The sequence below is a fragment of the Macrosteles quadrilineatus genome, unplaced genomic scaffold, assembly GCF_028750875.1.
Source record: "Macrosteles quadrilineatus isolate MER2022 unplaced genomic scaffold, UCM_ALF_1.0 Scaffold_1__1_contigs__length_201487025, whole genome shotgun sequence".
In the NCBI taxonomy this organism is placed as follows: Eukaryota; Metazoa; Arthropoda; class Insecta; order Hemiptera; family Cicadellidae; genus Macrosteles; species Macrosteles quadrilineatus.
Window position 1 is genome coordinate 175,832,922 of NW_026542594.1, and position 21,458 is coordinate 175,854,379.

The following is a 21,458-nucleotide window of genomic DNA, read 5'->3' on the forward strand; positions in this document are numbered from 1 at the left end:
GAAACTGTGAAAACACGTCTGATAGGTCCACGACATTCCTGCTGGCGATTGTAATGGAACGGTTAAATAATTGGCGAAGTGGAAAATCGTAGTTTACGTGCGGTTAGTTTCCAATCGTCAAAACAATAAACATTATTGTCTCCGATCAAAAAAGCCAGCAGCCTTTTGATGAATCAAAACTGGACCCAGCTTTCCCCCATCGTTGGGACTTTTAGCGAATTTCCCATTTATATACCAAACAAGCATATTTGATATATAACATTACATTATTTGACCATTACTAGAATTAGACATCCAAATCCATGTTTAATCTGTATTAGGTTTTTTGGATAAAAATTGCAATAAAACAGAGTGCGTTGATGTTAGTTTCTGATTTCAGTTGAATGCACCAACTGTTTTTATTGATGTTTAAAAGAAAACCGTGTTGTAAATTATGGAATATGCTATGTCATATTGACTATAGTAGTAACAAAATGTAAAGGAAGAATTATAATTTAGATTATAAATCCAATACCACTCTCTGTGAGACGCCCAATCAACGGGGTTCTATTTTGAATACAAATTTAATTCAACTGTTCCATATAGAGAGTATGTCTATTTTAGTATAGACAACAATTAACAAATCATTGCGAATCGAATGCATTAAATGAAAAATTCAACAGAGCTATCTATCCCACTATGAAAAACAATGATATTTTCTTTGTAGTTCGCAACAAGTTGTTCAAAACTATACACCAAAATACTCAGGAAATATAGGTAATTTCTCAAGATTTTTGCGTTTGATATTTTTTCCGCGTCTATGAATTCAAGCATTGATCAAACTAAGCTTATAGAAACCAAGAAACCATGGACACCATTAAATCAAATTGAATTAAATTACAAAATTTGTTGGCTAATTCAATATAATCACTACTTATACGAGAGAAGGCTTACCTACTGACTGATTGTAAAATGTCACATAGCTTCGTTTAAAGGTTAAAGGTTTAATCGTGTCATTAATTAAACACTAATGACAAATGGTTCCGTTTAGGGTCTGTCATTGGATATAATTGGAAATGCCAGAGGCTCCTGGTGTAGCAACAACACGGACTATGGAGAAAGAAAAAATCGTTGACCGTCTTCATGGCGTAAAATTTCTCACCTGAAAGCCTAGAACAAATAGTTCTTTTTATTGAACGTGTGGGATAGTTGACTAAAAATAACTTTGGATTCTGGAAGAAACTTCGGTCATATTATCCTCTTTAGAATATGAAGCGTGTTTTTGTGTGTTGCATGCCATGCCTGGTTACATTGGGTAATTTTATTCTTTTATTTTATGGTACATTTTATAGTTTATGGTTGAAATACAGAAGGGCTGATATAGAAATGTGTTTTTCAGTTGGAGAAATAACAAGGAATATGTAGTGAATAAACGTACTTAAATTACTGGACTAAACGTACGCCAAGGAATTTTGTGAGCTAGGACAATAAGGATGACAAATATATAAGGGTGTATTTTTATGTTAATGTATGTTAATGCACACGTTGGTCACACTAGTATTAAGTCACCCCTATTAAAAATATTAGCTTTCAAACAATTAAATTATTCAAAACGATTTCAGTAACATGTATATTTGGGGAAAGTGTCAAAGAATGATCGAAATTAAAAGGATAAAAAAGTGTTTAGGAAGAAAAATTTCAAAAAGGCAAATAGTTTCTGAGAATGATCAAAATTAAAAGAGAAAATAAGTTTGTGAGAAGAATTTTATAAGGGTAAACCATTGATAAGACGTTACCAACCACGACAAATGCCGAAAGGGTAATCAAAATCTAAACTCAATAAATTTCAACCCAAATGAGGCTTATGCGTTTCAAAGTTCATAAACTTTGTCAACCAAATAATAAAGTTAGAACCTTAGAAAAATTATTTTAGCCCAATCTATCTATATATTAATAGGAAAGCATGTTACTTAAAAACCTTTTTTCTCAGTTTGTGTGCAACTTATGGAAAATTTATGCATTCTGTTAGCTAGATATTTTCCTGGATATGTGCAGAATCCCTTCATAATTTAGAATAGGCTAAAAAAGAGCACAAAAAATGAATTTAAAATATAAAAAATAACATGGACCTTATGGGTTGCCATGCTGGTGACGAAGTAACAACAAAATGTAAACAGAAAATCAAAACGAATGGATGAAATTCCGATCACATGTATTATTTAGAGCGTGGAGTAAAAATATAGAAGAGTCTGTAAATTTTTTTATATTTATTTCGGTCGAGCTTTTTTTACCACTGGACGACCTCTAGTTATCATAATTATGTGATTGTTCTACTACTTAAAATATTTCAAAAACGTCATCAATGAGTAGTGAAGAGACCAAAAATTTGAACCTCTACATTATGTGGATCAAAATAAATCTTTTGACCCTAAAAACATTCGAAATTGAAACTCGACTAACGAGAAAGTTCCAATAGAAGATGGATTCTAAAAGTGCCACACAGTTAATTATTTTACTGCAGTTAATCGTGTGTCGTTGAAGACAATTATCACCGAGAGAAAGAGCGGATGGATCACTTCCAAGACGGGGCAAGAGAGAGTGAGAGAGTGAGTTGTGACTTGACTACAAATTGTGGCCCAGTGAGAGATAGAGCAGCTAAACAAGGATAAGTGAGGAAAAAATAATAGTTCTCTTACAGAAACTCAAACAGTATAGTGAACAGTGAACAGTGAAAACTTCAGTCTGAATGGAAATACACCGTAGCACTTAGGAAATCATGGTTCTTTCTTGCAGCTAAAATATCATACAAGTTTATTGACCTCACATGTAAGTAAAGTAATGTTAGTGAGGCAAAAATACCTTACTTCTTTGTATTGGCATTAAAAATAGTTATTTTCCTACAGTTACCTAACAATGTACATGTTATCTCACTGATTTGAGAAAGCAAAGTGGCCAATTCGCTCACCAGTGAGACAATGTTAACATTGTCTCACTCTAATTACTTTGTCTCACTCCAGATTTGCAACGTGAAGGCACGAAATATTGAGCGCGTAACATGCAGGCAACGTCGTATGCGCGCGAAGTACGTTGGCAGCACTGGCTGTAAATCAGCTGGTCAGCTGTTGTACTGTTGTATTTGTCACTTCACATTAAATGTTATATAACATTTAATGTGAAGTGACAAATACAACAGTACAACAGCTGACCAGCTGATTTACAGCCAGTGCTGCCAACGTACTTCGCGCGCATACGACGTTGCCTGCATGTTACGCGCTCAATATTTCGTGCCTTAAAAGTTCACTTCTGTGTAAAAATAGGTTATGTTTCTTCACCAATTTATTTGTTTTATGGTAACTGTAGGAAAAGTATAATGTGCAACTCGAGTTCAAAGTACAATTGCCTCACTCGAGAAACCATTCCTCACTCGCCTACGGCTCGTGAGTAAGGATTTCTCTCGAGTGAGTCAATTGCTTACTTTTCTCACTAGTTGCACAAATAACTATTGTGCAACTAGATTATATTTTTCCTACAGTTACCACAAAACAAATAAATTGGTAAAGAAACGTGCATTCACGTTGCAAATCTGGAGTGAGACAATGTTGAAATTGCCTCACTGATAGCGAATTGGCCACTTTCGTGCCACCACGTTGCAAATCTGGAGTGAGACAAAGTAATTAGAGTGAGACAATGTAAACATAGTCTCACTGATGAGCGAATTGGTCACTTTGCTTTCTCAAATCAATGAGAGAACATGTACATTGTTAGGTAACTGTAGGAAAAAGTAAGTGTTGATTAGGTTGTTGTTGTATCGTGATTTTTGATGTTTCAGACCATAGGGAGTCGAAACTCCACTGGACTGAGCCTGTTCTAGGATCATGTCCGCTTCAGATTAAAGATTATACGCTAAATACGCGTAGATTTGGGATGCATTCGGAAAACGGATGATAGATCTGGTTAACACTTTTTGTTTTACTTGGTGAGTCATTTGATCCCTTCTATGGTGGTAGGTAGTAGGCTTGCAATATTGAGAAGATGGGGGGTGGAAGGGAGGGTTCATCTTCCCGATTAGGCTAGAAGGTAAGATTAGGTCCCCGAAGTCAGCCATGGAGTCACTTTTGACGGACTTACATTCCACACCTGAATCTAACAACTTTATAATCATCTGTAACGTCCTTATACCCATAGCATACGCTGATACAGAGTTGTGGTCAAGTGACTGAAAAAATTATAGAACGGATAATGTATTTTATTTATTACTACAGCAGAGGTGCTTATCTCAGCCAATATAGTTCACGTCTTTAAATAAAAAAAGGCAAACTATTATCGTTTGTACTAATATTTACCTTGTTGCAACTGCAGAAATTCTAAAACCATACGAATATTGAGTCCCTTTTATTGTGTTGGCAAACGATTTCGTGTTTTAGGCGTCCATCTTGATTTCTGATGGTGGTAAATATTTAAACTGCCTTTTAAATATCGATACCCATCACTTTAAAACTTTTCAACAAAGTTCCAATATGCATTGGAGGATGAATTAACTACATGATGGTACAGAAAGTTGACAATACATGTTTGATAATTTCTGTGAATCTATTGAACTTCAAGCATACTAGCACTTGTCCATCACACTGCATACTGACCAGTAAGTATTATTTTCCATGGAAGTCACCTATTTTAATTTAATGCTTCTCGGAGATGTTTGAGAGTCTCCGGCACAAAATGTGAGTCCTCCGAAGATAAAATCTCAGTTTATGTCGTGAAAGTCCCACGGCGTCGTGTGATATCCCATCTTCATAGTCCTTCACCTTCACTGCTTCACTCGGTCAATGGAACACAAAAACCCGCCAAACTCCTCAACAACCGCGGGAAACCGGTCAGCCGGTCAGCTCTACGCGTTGCCCATATATTACGTAGCCAATGTCTTGATATAGGGAAGTGTAATACTTGGGCTGTCACTGTTATACGTTGAAGTTTTGAAAATATGTTATTCATTTGAATAGAATTCACATTTTCAAGTTTTACGAGAGTGAAAGTGTTTGAAGCACTTCATTGCTTGACATTCAAGTGTCAGCTCATGATGGTGAAACGGTCAAAATTGTAACCAGTTCACTTGTATTTACTTTTTTCATTTTTATTGGACGTATGGTTTGCTGATTTTCAAAAAAGTCTATGATCGTTATTTAATTTGTTTTGGTCCTATCATTGACTATTGGATGTAGTAGTATTAATATTCAAAGGTCCTATCACGAATTTTGATACAATTCCCTTTTAATTCTTAAGTCTTGCAATTTGTTTATTTGTTTTGTTAACTATAGATCCAAATGTTCTCCCAAGTTTAGTTTCATTATTTTAGCCAAAACTGTTTTGCACAACTTCAGGCTGGTCCTAGAGGTCCGCAGCATTACCAAATAGTCAAATCCTATTGGCGATCGGTGGGATTTGAACCCGGTACCTCTGGCACCGAAGCCCTGCATTCTACCAAGAGACCAGCTCTCTTCTTCTTCCAAATTTAATAGTCCTAAACGTTGGTAAGACACCACTCCAAGCTTTGCTAGGTTGTACTTTCACGTTGATACAATAATCTTGACACTGGTCACGGGACAGTGACAAAGGTGAACTTGGCCCTAATCACAACGTGTTGATGAGGATATTAGTGTGTGTAAATGTTACTTCCAGAGTCGTACACTCGGCTAATACTTCCTCCAGATCACTTCAAGGTCAACAGTAAACAAAGGTGTCAGTTTACCAGATTGAACTGTTGTCTTTGGATACCGCAAGTATCCTCAATCCTATTTATTGTAAATTTATTGTTAAAAATGGGAGCGAGCTGGCGTAGTGGCTAGAGCGCGAGACTTCAGTCCGTGAGGTCCCGGGTTCGATCCCCGCCAAGTCACCAATGGATTTTATCTAAGTGATAATGCCGCAACCCCTAGGTCTAGCCTGAAGTAATGTGAAAAACAATCCCAGGCTCGTGCATAGCGTCCTAGGACAAAAAAAAATTATTGTAAAGGCAGACGCATAGCCTCTGACCTGTGTGTAAGGTTAGAGTGAGCTGATGTCGAAAAAACAAGAAATAAAAAATCCTTTTTTTCTATCCACAAATATTTGTATCACTAAACATACTAATGTAGCTTTGATCTATTCATGAACCAGCATAAGAAACTCTTTTGGTATGTTTTCGTCCGGTAAAACATGACCTACTATAAAGGTAATTTTACTCATTTCAAAAATACAGGATGTTTTTCACGCAACCCAAATTACAAGTAAAGTGAGACACTTTTTAACGATAAAACAAGCTCATGTTGGTATACATGTTTTATTTACTTCATACCGAACAACCGATATGCTATGCATAGTTACATATATTCCGATTCATGAAATTTGATATGTGGGTATTAATCCATGTTATCTCTAGGAGTTTTTAATGTTTTTGAATTTTCACAAAAAAGGCCCAAACGATTTTTTTTTTAAGTTTGTTATGTTATGGTCTTTTAATTCTAAACTAAATGGTACAACTCCCATTGCTGTATTCTTTATGGTTGAAAAGTTATTTCAACTTTTGAAATTGTATCCATAAAATATACTATAGTTACTCCCACCAGTTGTTTGACGAGCTATTGGAAGAAAGTATATGTCGGACTGCTGATACCGTTTATTTTTTTTTTACTTCAAAACTATTAAATAATGACGCTTGTTCAGGTTATAGGTTCCGAAATGTTCATACTATGTCGCTGTTTCTTCAAACCAGTTACTTTTGACTACTTCAAAAGGAGCATCTGTACGATACATCAACGTGTTCTCTACTCGTATACTCAACAGGCCTTTACAACAATTACGAAAGATGCCTCTGCGAAATCCACTGGTATTTCTAGCGACAAACCAGTCAGCTGTAGTATAACCAGTGACATATGACCGACTAGCTAAAGGTCATCGATATGGTTAACATTACATAGAGGTCATGTGGAAATAAATCTTTCATTTCCTAAGGTTTGCCTCCATATTGAACAGTACAAAATTAACACAGTGGTAAAATATGATTGAATTTTTATTGATGTTGTGAACTGAAGTAAATGTCATTTTTTGGTTGACCTTTATGCCACTTTAAGTGATCACATTTAGGATTTCTGGTGTCTGGACTATGAAAGGGGTAATGTTTAATCTATGATCGAAGGGATCGCCTATTTTTGGTTTGCACCATGATGTCGAAGTATTTATCTATACCATCGAAGTATCTATCAAACAAACAAAAATATTTTATCCCTTTGATAGTCCAGAAACCATAAATCATAAATGCGATCAATTCAAGTAGCATAAAGATATATTTACAACATTAACTTCAGTTGAGGCAAGAAGACCATTCGTCCAAATGTAAAATTATTAATGTGTTGATATGATTTCAACGTCTGGCGGAAGGGCGTATGTGGTAATCACATGTTTCCCTATTTCAGAATACAATTTAAGAAGTGTTCGCTTACCTATTTAATTAATATTTCTTAAATACAGTTAACACATCAACAGTTTAAAAAAATTATTTTAATTGAATAAGCTAAAAGCTGGTGATATAACTTATGATTAATAAATATAGTACACGTGGTACAAATACCCACTCTACACAGGATTGTCATGGCTTAAAGTGGTCTAAACAGATTCATAAATATTACAAATGTATAGTGTGTGTATTTTTATCCATGGCCCAATGAACTTCACTCTCGAATAAAATGAAGTTAATTTTATGTAAAAGTTTTACTTTCAAAATTATTTGGATGGGAAAATCGAAGCTTAGGGCCTATTGTTTTGCGTTACCTCGTTGAAGAAATATTTCAAAATATATTCTTCCAAACAAAAAATGTTAATATTTGAAATTTTTTTCACCACACTATGATGTTTTTAGCTGTTTCATACGTTAATTGGTGGCTGGAAGTTGCGTTTTGCTGGCCACGCCAGCTGTCATCGTCATTATTGATGACCGAGCAGGTTTTTAATTCCCTAGGGCCACAAAATCAGCTGCCCGCTTATTTTTTTTACATGAATGCATATTAAATACACAATCAGTATCCATAGCATTGCAATAGAATGTTTTATTGTCACCACTGCCTAGCAGCTATTTATTATTATTTTTGCTGATTCCTCAAATTATTTCTTCACATAACCTTAAAATTGTAGTTGTGTTGACTATCAGTGTGCATTATTATTGTGATGAATAGTGGTAATAGGATATAGTATGGTGAAAAATAGCGTTCGTACCACGGACCGAAACGGTTTTGCAGCTCTTGATCGTTTTTAGTTCTCGACTTAATCTCGAACTTAAAAAACTATCTCCGGCAAAACCTCATTTTCGGCCCTAGGTGCGAAATATACTATAACCCTTCGTCACTGACACAAGGGAAACCCGTTAAAAATATGTAATAATAAACTACACATTCGTCTTATGGCTTAAAATTTAAAATCAAGTATGGAATTCTAAAAAAAAAAAAAAAAATACAACCACGCCAATGTTCTCTGATCGCATTTATCGAATAAAAAAATAAACACATTTGAGAAATCACGCTTTTTAAATGCCATGTTGATACGTTCCCACAACACCCAGTACAAAGCTGCAGTGAGCTGTCCTCGGCAACGGCTATAGAAGGTGAGGGGCGCTCAGAGGAAACGGAAGAAAATGGAGGGCGCCAACTAGTCACAAGGTTAAACAAACATTGTTGTGATCTACGAGGCACTGAACTTGGGTTGGCTTTGTTTAATGTTTTTACACGGAAATTAATCAGTATTGTGTTTAGACAGCTGATAAAAGCAAACTTCAGGTTTATCCTATCCTTATATATAATACGTGAAGGCGATTTCTACAAAACACTACTCCTCCGTTAATAATGGACGGATTTTTACAAACGACGTGTCAAAATAAATTATTTTTTGTGTAGACGCCCCCTTTCACCAATTCATGTAATAAAAATCCTCGGGCTTTGCCCCACAGGCCATCAAAGTTGGAGTTTCTCCCATAAGATTAACATGGGGGAATCTAAATATTTAATTGGAAACTTTGTCCCCACTAATTTGAAACAACGGCTGGGCGTAGAAACTTGGTAGGGGTGTCCAAAGAAAGGTCTTGGTCTGTAGATGAGTTATCAAAAGATAAACTAAGCAAAATCCCTTAGGACTCTGCCCCAGAAGCCTTTAAAGATCCCTCCACAGAGTTGTTTACATTTTGGCAATGAGGATAATACTTTTTAATGAAACAGCTGTTCATTTTTCAATTGTATTTCAAACCGAACATATTTATTGGGAGTTACTTAATTCTACCAAATAAGTATTTGCAATGTTATTTTCAGATTTTAAAATAGTTTTTCTTCTCTATCATGTCATGTTTTGCAATATAACGTTCCATCACGAAATCAGTGGAAAATCCTTTTATCACAGCAATTCTTAAATTATTTCTTATTGAACTATCTTATATCTATTGTACGGGTTGGTGTATGCCCTTTTCACCACTTTTTCCTACATTTTATCCTATTATTCTACACATATCAAATATTTATGTAGAAATATCTGATCTTATCGTGTCTAATAAAATCCAAACATAGAAACCTTGCCTGAAATGGTACCCATCTTGACAAATTATTTGCACCTGCCTATATTACGGACTTTGGCGCACTGGTTTGGTAACATTATTGAAAATAACACAACATTTTGGCTGTAAAATATGGTAGAAAGAGAAAATATTATTTTTGCAGCTACTGTCATCACAGAAAGGTCATATTCCTTTTAAACTAGATGACATAATCCTTTATAAGATACGTTGATTAACAATATGTAAACGTCAATATATATGTAACAGCCAATTTACAGTATTTCTGCTTTTTGGAAATGTCCCATTTCTATGTCATTTGCATTATTTGTTGCCAATGAAGCCGCCAAGACCATATGAACTAGGAGGCCCCTAACAGTTCAAGAATAAAAGCCAACTTCACTTCAAGTATTCCACTACACATAACATTCCGTAGAGAGATTATATTGACAGCTTTATGTTATTGATAAGGCTGAGACAACTAACTGACATCCCCCATGTCAAGGAATTCCAGCTTTAACAGTAACCCCACAATCAATTTCTCAAAACTATGCTAGAGGGTTCACATAAGTACTCATGAACTGACGCGACGTGACGAAGGAAAAATCAAACTTACACTGTAACCGATATACCTCACCTCACCTTCCTTTGAAATTAGAATATGTCTTCCAAAAAAAATATTTTCTTTTCAAATGGAATCATATTACACTGATGAAATCACGGAAGTGTTTAACTACAAAAGATCCACCAATACGATTTTAATACTATTTAAAGGTTCTCCCAAAGGAAGAGATACCATATAACATAGGCATACTAATAATAACTCCGATGACGTACAGTATAGGAAATATTTTAATCATTGAATGATCAACCAAATTTGGCAACTAACGCAATTCATTATTGTTTTTACACTAATTACTCTTTAAACACAATGCTAAATGCTTAAAATATGTATATTTCACCCAATTTATTGCAGTTAGATGAATTGACGTGAGCCTTGAAAGTAACCGTCGATTTCGACGGGTTTCACCTAGTACTCTAAAATAAGTGCGTGTACGGGCAACTTTTATTTTGGTCCAGGGATTTTTAATGTTTTTGTTTATTATGTGGTATTTGGCCACGAAAATCGATTGGAGTTGGTCACAAGGCTGGGAAAAATCCAGTTTCCGCCTTACAGCTCTTTAGAGTGCCCATGTTATCGACAATACCGTATAGCTGTAGTTAATAAACAGCTGATACAGGTTATAATTGTACCATATGTACAATAAGATGCCAATTTTCCTGTTAGTTTAGCTTCAGTCATTCATGTAAAAGACAAAGCAACGCTCAACAACCAATCAGATGTTTAGTTAGTTTCTTGCACAGATTTGTTTAAACCAAGGTTATATAAGGCCCTCTGCCACGTGCTGCTGTCTCTTTTACAGTCAGTTTTTCATAAGTAAAGTTGTTTTAAATTCAGTGTTTAACCCCATTTTGGGTAAGTTTTTCTTTTTTCTAAATTTAGTTAAGTTTTGTAGTAGTCTCCAAATTAAATAAATGCCTTGCTTTCTCTTATTTAAATTCACATATTAAAATTATAAATTTTGGTAAATTCCAATTTAAAATCAGTAGAAATCCATCAGTAGACAAAGAACTAAAAGATTGTTTTATTTTCAGGGTTTTTGATAATGTTCACTAAAACATAAATGATAATTGAAGAACGAGAAATTTTGTTAGAACAATGTCAAGTAAAATATAATTATTTAATACACAAGATCGAAGCAAGATGTTGATTTATTTGTTTATTCCTTAAAGCTAAATTGTGCCTATTTATGAATTTTAAAATTAAAGGGTACAATAAATGCGCGACTCTGCTGACTATACTAAAAATAATGAAGAGGATTAATAGCCAATTAATTAATGTATGGAACAAGAAGGAAATTTTTATTTTTATTATGAAGAGGATTAATTAATTATTTTATTTTGCAAACCAGTTTCATTTAAAATGGCTTTGAAAGTAGATTTTTTGTTAAGAGATGAACTGGAATATGAACTAACAGTAAGGGGAATAGGTGTAAATAAAAGTGATACTGTTCTTGCATTACGTAAAAAACTAAGAGAAGTTGTAAAAGTAGGCCTAGAAAGAAATCATCTAAATTTATGTGAAAAATTAGATTCTGATATAAATTTGGAACTCATCAAAGCCGGATTGGAAAATTTAGAAATTAAAGTAGCTAGCCTAACTGAAACCGAAACTCATAATCTAAGTGAAATTTCTCGCATTGAAACAAGATTAGATCACTATGATTATAGAACAAAAGCTACAGGTAAATTTAAACTTCCAGATAAAGACAAAGAGTTGTTGAGTAAATTAACTAAACAGTTAGATAAAATCCAAAAGGATTTTAACAATGTCCAGTTTGACAAAGCAAAAAGGAAATAATCGAAAGGAAGATAAGTGAGTCAAATCTAGAAGATGAAAATGATGTGTTTGAAACTAAAAGTATAGATTTAGTAACCCCTGTAGAAGTATCAAATGTAACAATGTCAAACATGTTTTCCAAATTGCCTAATCCAGCTGAAAGACATTTTAAAAATCTTAAAGTCACTGATGGATTACACGCTAGGGAACTTTTGAATTTTATCAATACAATCCTTAAGGTCAAGGATGAAACAAAATTTAGTGATGCTCAGATCTTAGATATTAGCTTGAGTTATGCTTCAGGACCATTGTATGCAAAAATCATAGAAAGCAAAAATAGTAGCTTAAGTATTGATGAAGTGCATACTAAATTGATTGATTATTTTATACCAATTGGTTTAAGAGAAAATCTCAAAAGGGACCTTGTAACTCGTCCTCAAAGGATGGGCGAACCATTGAATATCTATATTTTAGAAGTAAAGGAAAATGCAAAGCTTCTAAAATCTGCATTTTCAGAAAGAGATCTTGTCGAGTTGATAAAAATTGGGTTAAACCAAGAAACTAGAAGTAGGCTAGTTTTTGTGAGCGATCCTAAGTCATTTGATGAATTGAGTCAATTGTGTATTCATGATCAAAACGTCCGCTTTGAAGATTTTAGGCGTAAATCAAATAGGCCCCCACCATTTCACACAAAACATGTAAATTTTGTACCAGCACCTAGGAAGTGTTTTGCATGTGGTAAATTGGGTCACATAGCTAAGTATTGCTACAGCCAAAATACAAAACCAAGACCCTCTGTCCATGGTAATAGTCATGTCCCAAATCAGTCTTCAAGGTTCGTTACAAAAAACGAGGCTCAGGGGAGAGCCTCGGATTCGCAAAAGTAAAACAAGAGCTCTCCCAGAATAAAACTAGAGTATTTTTTAATTCTAAAAGGAAGAAAAGGTATCTAAATGTCCAAGAGAAGAAACAATTTAAGTGCAAGTTTAAGAATGAATTAATTTCTATTACAAAAAAGGAAAATGGAGGATTTTATAGTACTCTACCAACTGTTAAAGTATGTTTTAAACCAAATCTATTTGAAAATGCTTTAATTGACACAGGTAGCTCAGTAAACATAATAAGTGAACGATTGTTTAACAAGTTAAGTAAGTACCATGTTATCAGTAACATATGCGAACCTGAAATCTTTTGTAAAACAGCAGCTAATACTAAAATGCAATTAATAGGCAAGTGTGAAATTAAAATTAAGATAAACAAGTTTTCTTGGAATTTAGAGTTTATCATTGCTAAAGATCTAGCTTGCAACATTATTTTAGGAGCTGAATTCATCAAGAGGAGTAAAATGTTACTTAACTTAAGTCAAGATCAATGTTACTTTGCATTTGAACCTAATTATAAAGTAGAGTTTGTGTCAAATGTTTCTGTAATAGTAGCTAACGAGAACTGTAAAATTAAGATTGGATGCAATAAAGCTACTACAGACATTACAAAACTAATCTCAGATTTTCCTAAAGTTTTTACTAATCAAATAGGTGAAGCTATAAATTTTGAATATGAAATCAAGCTTAAAGACAAGGAGCCTGTTAACCTTAGACCATATCAACTCAATCCCCATAAAATGCAAATTATGAAGGATTTAATTGATGATTTAGTTCAACAGGGAATTGTAGAACCTTCCTTATCAAGCTATGCCAGTCCGACATTCCTAGTGAAAAAACCTAATAGTGATAAATATAGACTTGTGGTGAATTACTCTGAATTAAATAAAAAGATAGAGAGAGTAAATTATCCTATCGGGGATATGAATGACATTTATCATTATTTGCAAGGAAGTGAATATTTCAGTGTAATTGATTTATGTAATAGTTTCCACCAAATCAAACTTAGTGAAAACTGTAGAGACTATACTGCTTTTGTAACACCTTTTTCACAAATGAGATTTTGTAGAATTCCGTATGGTTTGCATTTAGGATCTTCATTGCTTAGCAGTTATCTTAACGAAGTTTTGAAAAACATTAAGTTTAAATTTGTGATTAACTTTGTAGATGATTTGATTATCTATTCCAAAACATATGAAGAACATCTAGTACATTTAAATGAAGTTATCACCAGATTAAACAATCACAATCTAACAGTCAACCCGGAGAAAGCTAACTTTGTGTTTAAAGAGATAAAATTCCTAGGATACTTAGTGAGTAAAGATCAAATCAAAATCGACCCAGACAGAGTTACTGCTATCAAGGAGTTTAAACCCCCGAAAGATATCAAGGGTCTAAGTCGATTTTTAGGAATGACTAGCTATTGGTCTATGTTTATCCCTAAGTATGCCGACATCGCTTGTCCACTCAATGATCTAAAAAAGAAAAATAAAAGGTTTATTTGGGATGAAAGTTGTCAAAATAGTTTCGACAAGCTCAAACAATGCATTATTGAACCACCTATCTTAGCTATACCAAATTATAATCAACCTTTTGTATTGCATTGCGATGCCAGTGACAGAGCCTGTGGCGCTTGTCTCTTACAAAACCAAGATGGTGTAAACAAACCAGTTGCTTTTTATTCAAGAAAATTTTCCGACAGTGAACAGTGTTTGTCTGTCTATGAAAAGGAAGCTTTGTCTATGGTTTGTGCTATTTCTAAATTTAGAAAAATGCTTGAGATAAGGGAATTTACTTTGATCACAGACAATAGCGCTCTAGCTTTTGTTTTAACTCACTTCAAGAAATTGGGTAAACTCGGACGTTGGGTTGGAACTATATTATCTTTACCATTCAAAATAGTTTTGGTTAAAAGTCAAGATAATGTAATAGCTGATTTCTTATCAAGAGTTTTCGATAAGCAAGACATGGATCCAGATGTCTCTGTAAATAATGTAAATATTGTCCCTAGTCTAAATGTAAATATGTTTAAACTGAACCAAAACAAAATGCCAAATAATGAAGACTTAAATAATTCACATGAAAACCAAGAAATCAACTTTTGTAATAACATAAAAGATTTTCCTTTAAGTTTTCTTGAATTAAAAGAGTACCAGAAGCAGGACTTAGAAATATCAAATGTGTCTAGTCTAAAAGAAGGTAAAGGTAAAGACAATTTCTCTATGAATAAAGGAGTGTTAATGTATAAAAAATCTAACAAAGAAGCACCGAGAATTTACCTACCCAAAATCCTTCTAGACATGGTGTATAAGTATTTCCATGACTCACATGTAGGCGGTCATTTTGGAGTGTTTAAAACCGTGAAGAAAATTAGTCAATATTTTTATATGCCCGGATTGATTCCTGAAGTTGCTAATAGGGTAAAAAACTGTCAACTTTGTTCTCAAGGCAAACCCCCTAAGAGAATCTACAATGGCCCTTTAGTTACATCTCCTTCAAGAAACGCCATGGATAAGATTTATATAGATACGTATGGACCTTTGTTCAGAACAAAGAACTTTAGTACCTATTTATTAATAGTAGTGGATGACTACAGCAAGTATACATGGCTTTGTCCCTTAAAAGATTGTACTAGCAAGTGTATAATCAGAGCTCTTGAAAATAATGTGTTTAAACATTTTTCTGTTTGTAAAGAACTCGTAAGTGATAACGCCAAGTATTTTACAAGTAATGAATTTAAAAACTTTCTATTTAACAAAAGTATTTTGCATAGATTAACTATACCCATGGTTCCAAGACAAAATAAAAGTGAACGTTATCTGAGAAATCTTAAAGCTATGTTTCAAATTTACTACCATAAAAATCAAAATCAGTGGGATTCAAACTTAAGTGAACTCCAATTAGCTATGAACAGTGCAGTAAATGAAACAGTTAAAGCTACTCCCTTTGAATTAGTGTTTTGTTACAAGCCTAATAATCCATTAACCAATGCATGGTCAATAAATGAGCTCATGGACTCCAATGTAAATAAACAAGAGTTAGAGTTAAAATTAACTAAAGCTTTTGAAAATGCAAAGGAAGCAATACTAAATAATAAGAAGAGGAAGTTGTATTCTGAAGATAATAGTAAACACCCTTTTAAGAAAGGATCAATTGTTTATATCAAGACCTATCCTATCAGTAGCAAGGAAAAAAGTATACAGAGTAAACATGTTTTAAGATATGATGGACCCTACAAGATATTGTTGTTTATATCTGATGTAAGCTGTGTAGTACAAAAAATCGAAGATTCTGAGGTTGTAAAAAGAGTACACATTTCACAGTTTAAACTGTAAAAGAAGGTAATAATTTTATTTCAATTATTCTAAAGAAATATGGTCATATTTTTAATTTTGCTTTTGAGAATTGTTTAAAGTTTTGATTTATATCTTTGTAATATTATAAAGAAGCTGAGATTATTTTATTTTATAAAAAAAAAAATAATAAAAATTGTTTAGTAAATCATGAGTAAACAAAAGAAAATGTTTTGTTGATGTATGAAAAGAAAATGTCATGAATAGTGAATTTTAAATCAATTTTAATCAACTCATAACTTTGGATTTTGTTTCAGTAAATTTTTTTATGTAATACATTTTTGTTCAGTAAAGTTTGATATCAATAAGAAACAATAAGGGTTAGTTTAGGAAATGAAAGAGATTTAACAGAGAAGTACTAGATATATAATGATGAACTTGTATCTGTGTAATAATGTTATGATTGTTTTAGCAATTTTCAGGTAATAAAAAAAGGAAAATATATGTATATTTGCAAATGGTTTATCTAATGGGCTAACAAATGCATTTCCAGAAGATTAAACAAACTGAATTGTAAATAAGAGTATGGTAAATGAGGTATTTTAGAATAAGTTATCTATATAATTAATCAATCGTCAAAAAAAAAAAAAAATGTCATTGAGAGATTTAAAGTAAACTATGCACTAGTATTGTCACTAACTACACTACGCTTACCTTGTGAAAACTTACATACTATGCACTAACACAAACACATAACTTACTGCTTATTCACTTACTGCATTTCACAACTTGATACACTTTCACTTGGGGGGACTTTTACACTTTGCATGCATGCACTTTTACTAAACAAAAACTTTACACTTCACTCACATTGAACTACACTTCTCACTTCACTTCAATCAAACACCTATTCACTTGGGATAATACAGTGTATGGTACAAGTTGAATTTCTTGACTACACAGGATGTTAAAGTTGTATTGTAGTAAAATATTGCAGCGATGACATTCCACAGATTGTGTTCATATTTCTTGGTCGAATGGTTAATGATGTGTTCGTCTCATGCTAAAACAAGTCACAAAGATAATTGCCCTTATTGATAACAAAATAGTCATGTTTTAAAAGGAATTGTGTTGTTAACAATTAATGTAAATGTTTATAGAGATTGAAATAAAATGGTTTTAAAATGACAAATGTTGAACGGAATTGATGTTAAAGTTAATAATGTTGATTTTATCAGAAGAATTTTTGGTTTCATGTTTTATGTTCATTGTATTATTTATGAATCACCTTTTTATGAGATACAAATGTTTTATTTTAATAACTCAAAACTTGATAGTGAAAAATGTTTATTTGATTTTATCCAAAAACTTGTATTAAATAATTTGAATACTGTTACATTATTTGAATGTTGTTACATATCTGATAATGCTGAGATGCTGTGGAGAGGTTGGAGCCTTGTTGTCTTTGTCTTGCCCGGTCTGTCATGCTGCCCACCTGTTGTTTCACTATTGGGAGAGGTACATCCAAGCAACTAGAAAACTGTTATCAGCCCTGCCCGACCTACCTCAACCCATGATAAGGACTAGCCAACCTGAGGGACAACTATGTTGCCAAACTTCTTACAGAGTTGCCAAGTCTACTGCTGGACAAATTTATCTTCTTAACTTAACTTTCTTAATTTAACTTCAAACATGATAAATATCAAAAATGCTTAACTTATGAAATTGTATTTAAATGATTTTGAACTTAGTATAATTTAAATGTTTGCAAAAATTTTTAAATGGATCGTTTATAAATATAAAATATGTACTTACTGTTTAAATTCAGGGGGAGAGAATTGTACCATATGTACAATAAGATGCCAATTTTCCTGTTAGTTTAGCTTCAGTCATTCATGTAAAAGACAAAGCAACGCTCAACAACCAATCAGATGTTTAGTTAGTTTCTTGCACAGATTTGTTTAAACCAAGGTTATATAAGGCCCTCTGCCACGTGCTGCTGTCTCTTTTACAGTCAGTTTTTCATAAGTAAAGTTGTTTTAAATTCAGTGTTTAACCCCATTTTGGGTAAGTTTTTCTTTTTTCTAAATTTAGTTAAGTTTTGTAGTAGTCTCCAAATTAAATAAATGCCTTGCTTTCTCTTATTTAAATTCACATATTAAAATTATAAATTTTGGTAAATTCCAATTTAAAATCAGTAGAAATCCATCAGTAGACAAAGAACTAAAAGATTGTTTTATTTTCAGGGTTTTTGATAATGTTCACTAAAACATAAATGATAATTGAAGAACGAGAAATTTTGTTAGAACAATGTCAAGTAAAATATAATTATTTAATACACAAGATCGAAGCAAGATGTTGATTTATTTGTTTATTCCTTAAAGCTAAATTGTGCCTATTTATGAATTTTAAAATTAAAGGGTACATATTTATTGTGATCTATCTATGTATTTATAAAGGTGTATCATGCTTTCTTTGTATCATCTAAATGTTGTTCACTTTGATTACCGTAAATATCTTCAATTTAGCTAATTAACTTATATAAGAAATTTGTTAAACTCAATCCGAGCAAAGCTTGGTCTCCTGGTACTATGGATAAAAATAATATCAGACAAGAAGTTAACTGTAAGAAAGGACCATGAGGTCCGAAAGTTAGCCTCGATGAAGAAGAATTTGCATTTTATCACGGAGAATAATTTCATTCATTTAATTTCATCTTCGGATTTAACAATTAATTGGATGAATTATTTTATTTATTTTCTTGTATTTTATTACAAGTTAACTACTAGTAGTATCAAAATTCAACAGTATTTGTTACCTTACCAATTACTTTTAATACTTTAATACTTACACGGAAGTAGGAATTTTAAGCCAAGTATGAATGGAGATGAGGTTAGGATGAGTGGCGCGATCTTGTAGTCTTAATGACTAAGGCCGAAATATTCCTTAGACACAGCCCATAAAGCCAATGTCAACTAAGGTAGGTACCTACAGTTGATAAAAAATTCGAGCCACATTTTTACTTTTTAATTAACGTAATGGTCTAATTATAGGGATAGTACTGCTAATAGTCGTAGTACTCACTAGTGCGGACGTTAATCACAGTACATGCCTTGTAGAGGTCGTGCTTTTTACAATTTGTTTCTTGTTATTACAGTCATTTTAAGCCTAGTTTAGCTAATTAAAACTATCTAATCATAAAAAATAACTCGTCCCCTAGTTGTATAGTCAAACAGTAAAGCACAAATCATTAAATCAACCCAAAAATAATAGAAACAAAATGTCGTTGACATTAGCAATCAGTGTCAACGGAGACACGATAAACGAGCTTAAAAATTTACAATGGGATGAGAAGATTGCATGCGTTGGTTAATTCCCACCTATCCGAAATAGTTCCAAATTCTGTTTAAAAATACGGTTCTAATTTTCTCACTATGCTGAACATAAAATGTGCATGCAGGTTTCGAATTTTGTGATAGAAGGCAGCATACAGAGAATGTACGAAAGAAAACAGATTTCACAAAAGTATGGTCAAAGACGTTGACTCGCAAGGGTTACCGGTCTTCGTTCACGAGGTATCGCTGCTTCCTCTACACCGGCCGTTAAAGTCTCCAATGTATCCACAATTCGTGACCTCCAAGTAGCTGGATTACAGGACAACGCCACCGTACCAGGCATTTTACTGGCTTATCTACGTTAGTAAAAAAGAAAACAAAAGGAAAACTAGTAAACAAATTTTAATTAAGGCAAAGGTAAAAGTGAAAGCTATTTAAAAAAAATGTACGATAAATAAAACCAAAATTTGGCGAATAATTAATCAATCATCTGACATAATCATAATTAATAATTGAAGGATTTACCAAAGTACCGGTAGGAGTAGAGCACACACTCACACACTACTACTTTCAATGAACCCACAGTTACTACCTTAATTTTTTTTCACGCTATTTTTTATCTGTTATTCTGTAAAATAGTACAGTTGTAAACAAAGATTCATAAAATCTGATATTAGGGACCTTTTCCACTATACGACCGCCCCTATGTGATTTTTATGTAACGATACAGAAACGAATCGTTCCAACCAACCTAACCTAACCCATTACAGGATTTCTAGATATCTAAATATAACATTGTATTAAAAGAAATGCTGCGGCCAAGTCTTTTTTTAAGGCTTATGCAGTTTGGTATTGTAAATTTATTGCATATGTGCTGTACCAAGTAATAAATAAATAAAATAATAGTAATAGTATAAAGGTAATAAGGATGGTGAACTTTTGAGGAAACCCATCCAACTATATCCTACTTGAATGAAAGATCTCGATGGGAAACTTTCCCGAAAAATATTAGTTTGCCTCCACTAAAAGGGAACTTAAAGTATCAAATGATTGTATTTAGTCACTTCTTTCCACACAACATTAAATTTAAACTGTAAAAATCATCAATTACTGTATACATTATTTTGGCAATATTGCCCTGTGGTTTGACTTGGAAGAGCTTTACAAAATGAAGGGATGCAACTGCGTTTTTTATTAATAGTATTTTAAACCCAATTACTGTTTTCTAAACTAGCTTTAAAACACTAACACTATGCTCTTCCGCGCCATTATCGAGTTGTGAAGCACGGGTGAAGCAACTAATTTTCATTTAACTTTGTAAAAACATTTTTATTTCATACCAAGCTAAAAGAATTTCACTTAAAACATTGTATTCCTTCCTTGTAGCATCAAACCTAAGTAGTCGTTAACATAATGCAATTTAAATAGGGAATACATCTGGCGTATTTAACTAAACGATTTTTTTAAAGATCCAATGAGGCAATTGGAAATTCGCTTAGTCTGCAGGTTTGCTGTGGTGTGGTTATTTTTAATTTTATATAGTACAACGTGTCATGTGGTTTTGTTTGTTCCAGATCAACGTGGCACTGCTGTTTCTGGCGGTTGTTGCTGCAAAACAGAGCAATCTCAACCCTTCCTCCTCTAATGCTGTCAGGAATGTGAGTATGATTATCCATAATTCATTTTTATATAGTTCATTTTATTACATTTGGCTTATTAATTGGTCGCAATTAAAAAACCATCGGTTGAATTTTTTATTTAAAAAGTTACATTGATATTTCTTGACCCAGTGCATCCAGTTTTGGGAACTGGGAAACATTTACTACCATTGATGTTGTTCAAAAATTTAAATTAAAGTGGCATGTTACTAATAAAGTTTGACATGCACTCGCGAAAGAAAGTTTTATTAGAGAATAAATGAGAAAATATTTTTTTATTCAAACTTCTTACAAAAATGTATTCATAGTATACAATAACATAAAATGAACAAACGAAGATTTGTAGGCT

The 21,458-nt window shown here is 33.0% G+C and overlaps 1 protein-coding gene across 1 annotated transcript in view; it reads left to right on the plus strand.

The window, feature by feature from the left end:
- The window catches only part of LOC128990381 (uncharacterized), a 43,716-nt gene that overhangs the window by 14,930 nt on the left and 7,328 nt on the right, over nt 1-21,458 (plus strand). The window contains exon 2 of the mRNA XM_054412732.1: nt 21,026-21,109. Coding sequence (XP_054268707.1) covers nt 21,026-21,109 — 84 coding nt within the window. The remainder of the gene's footprint in view (nt 1-21,025; nt 21,110-21,458) is intronic.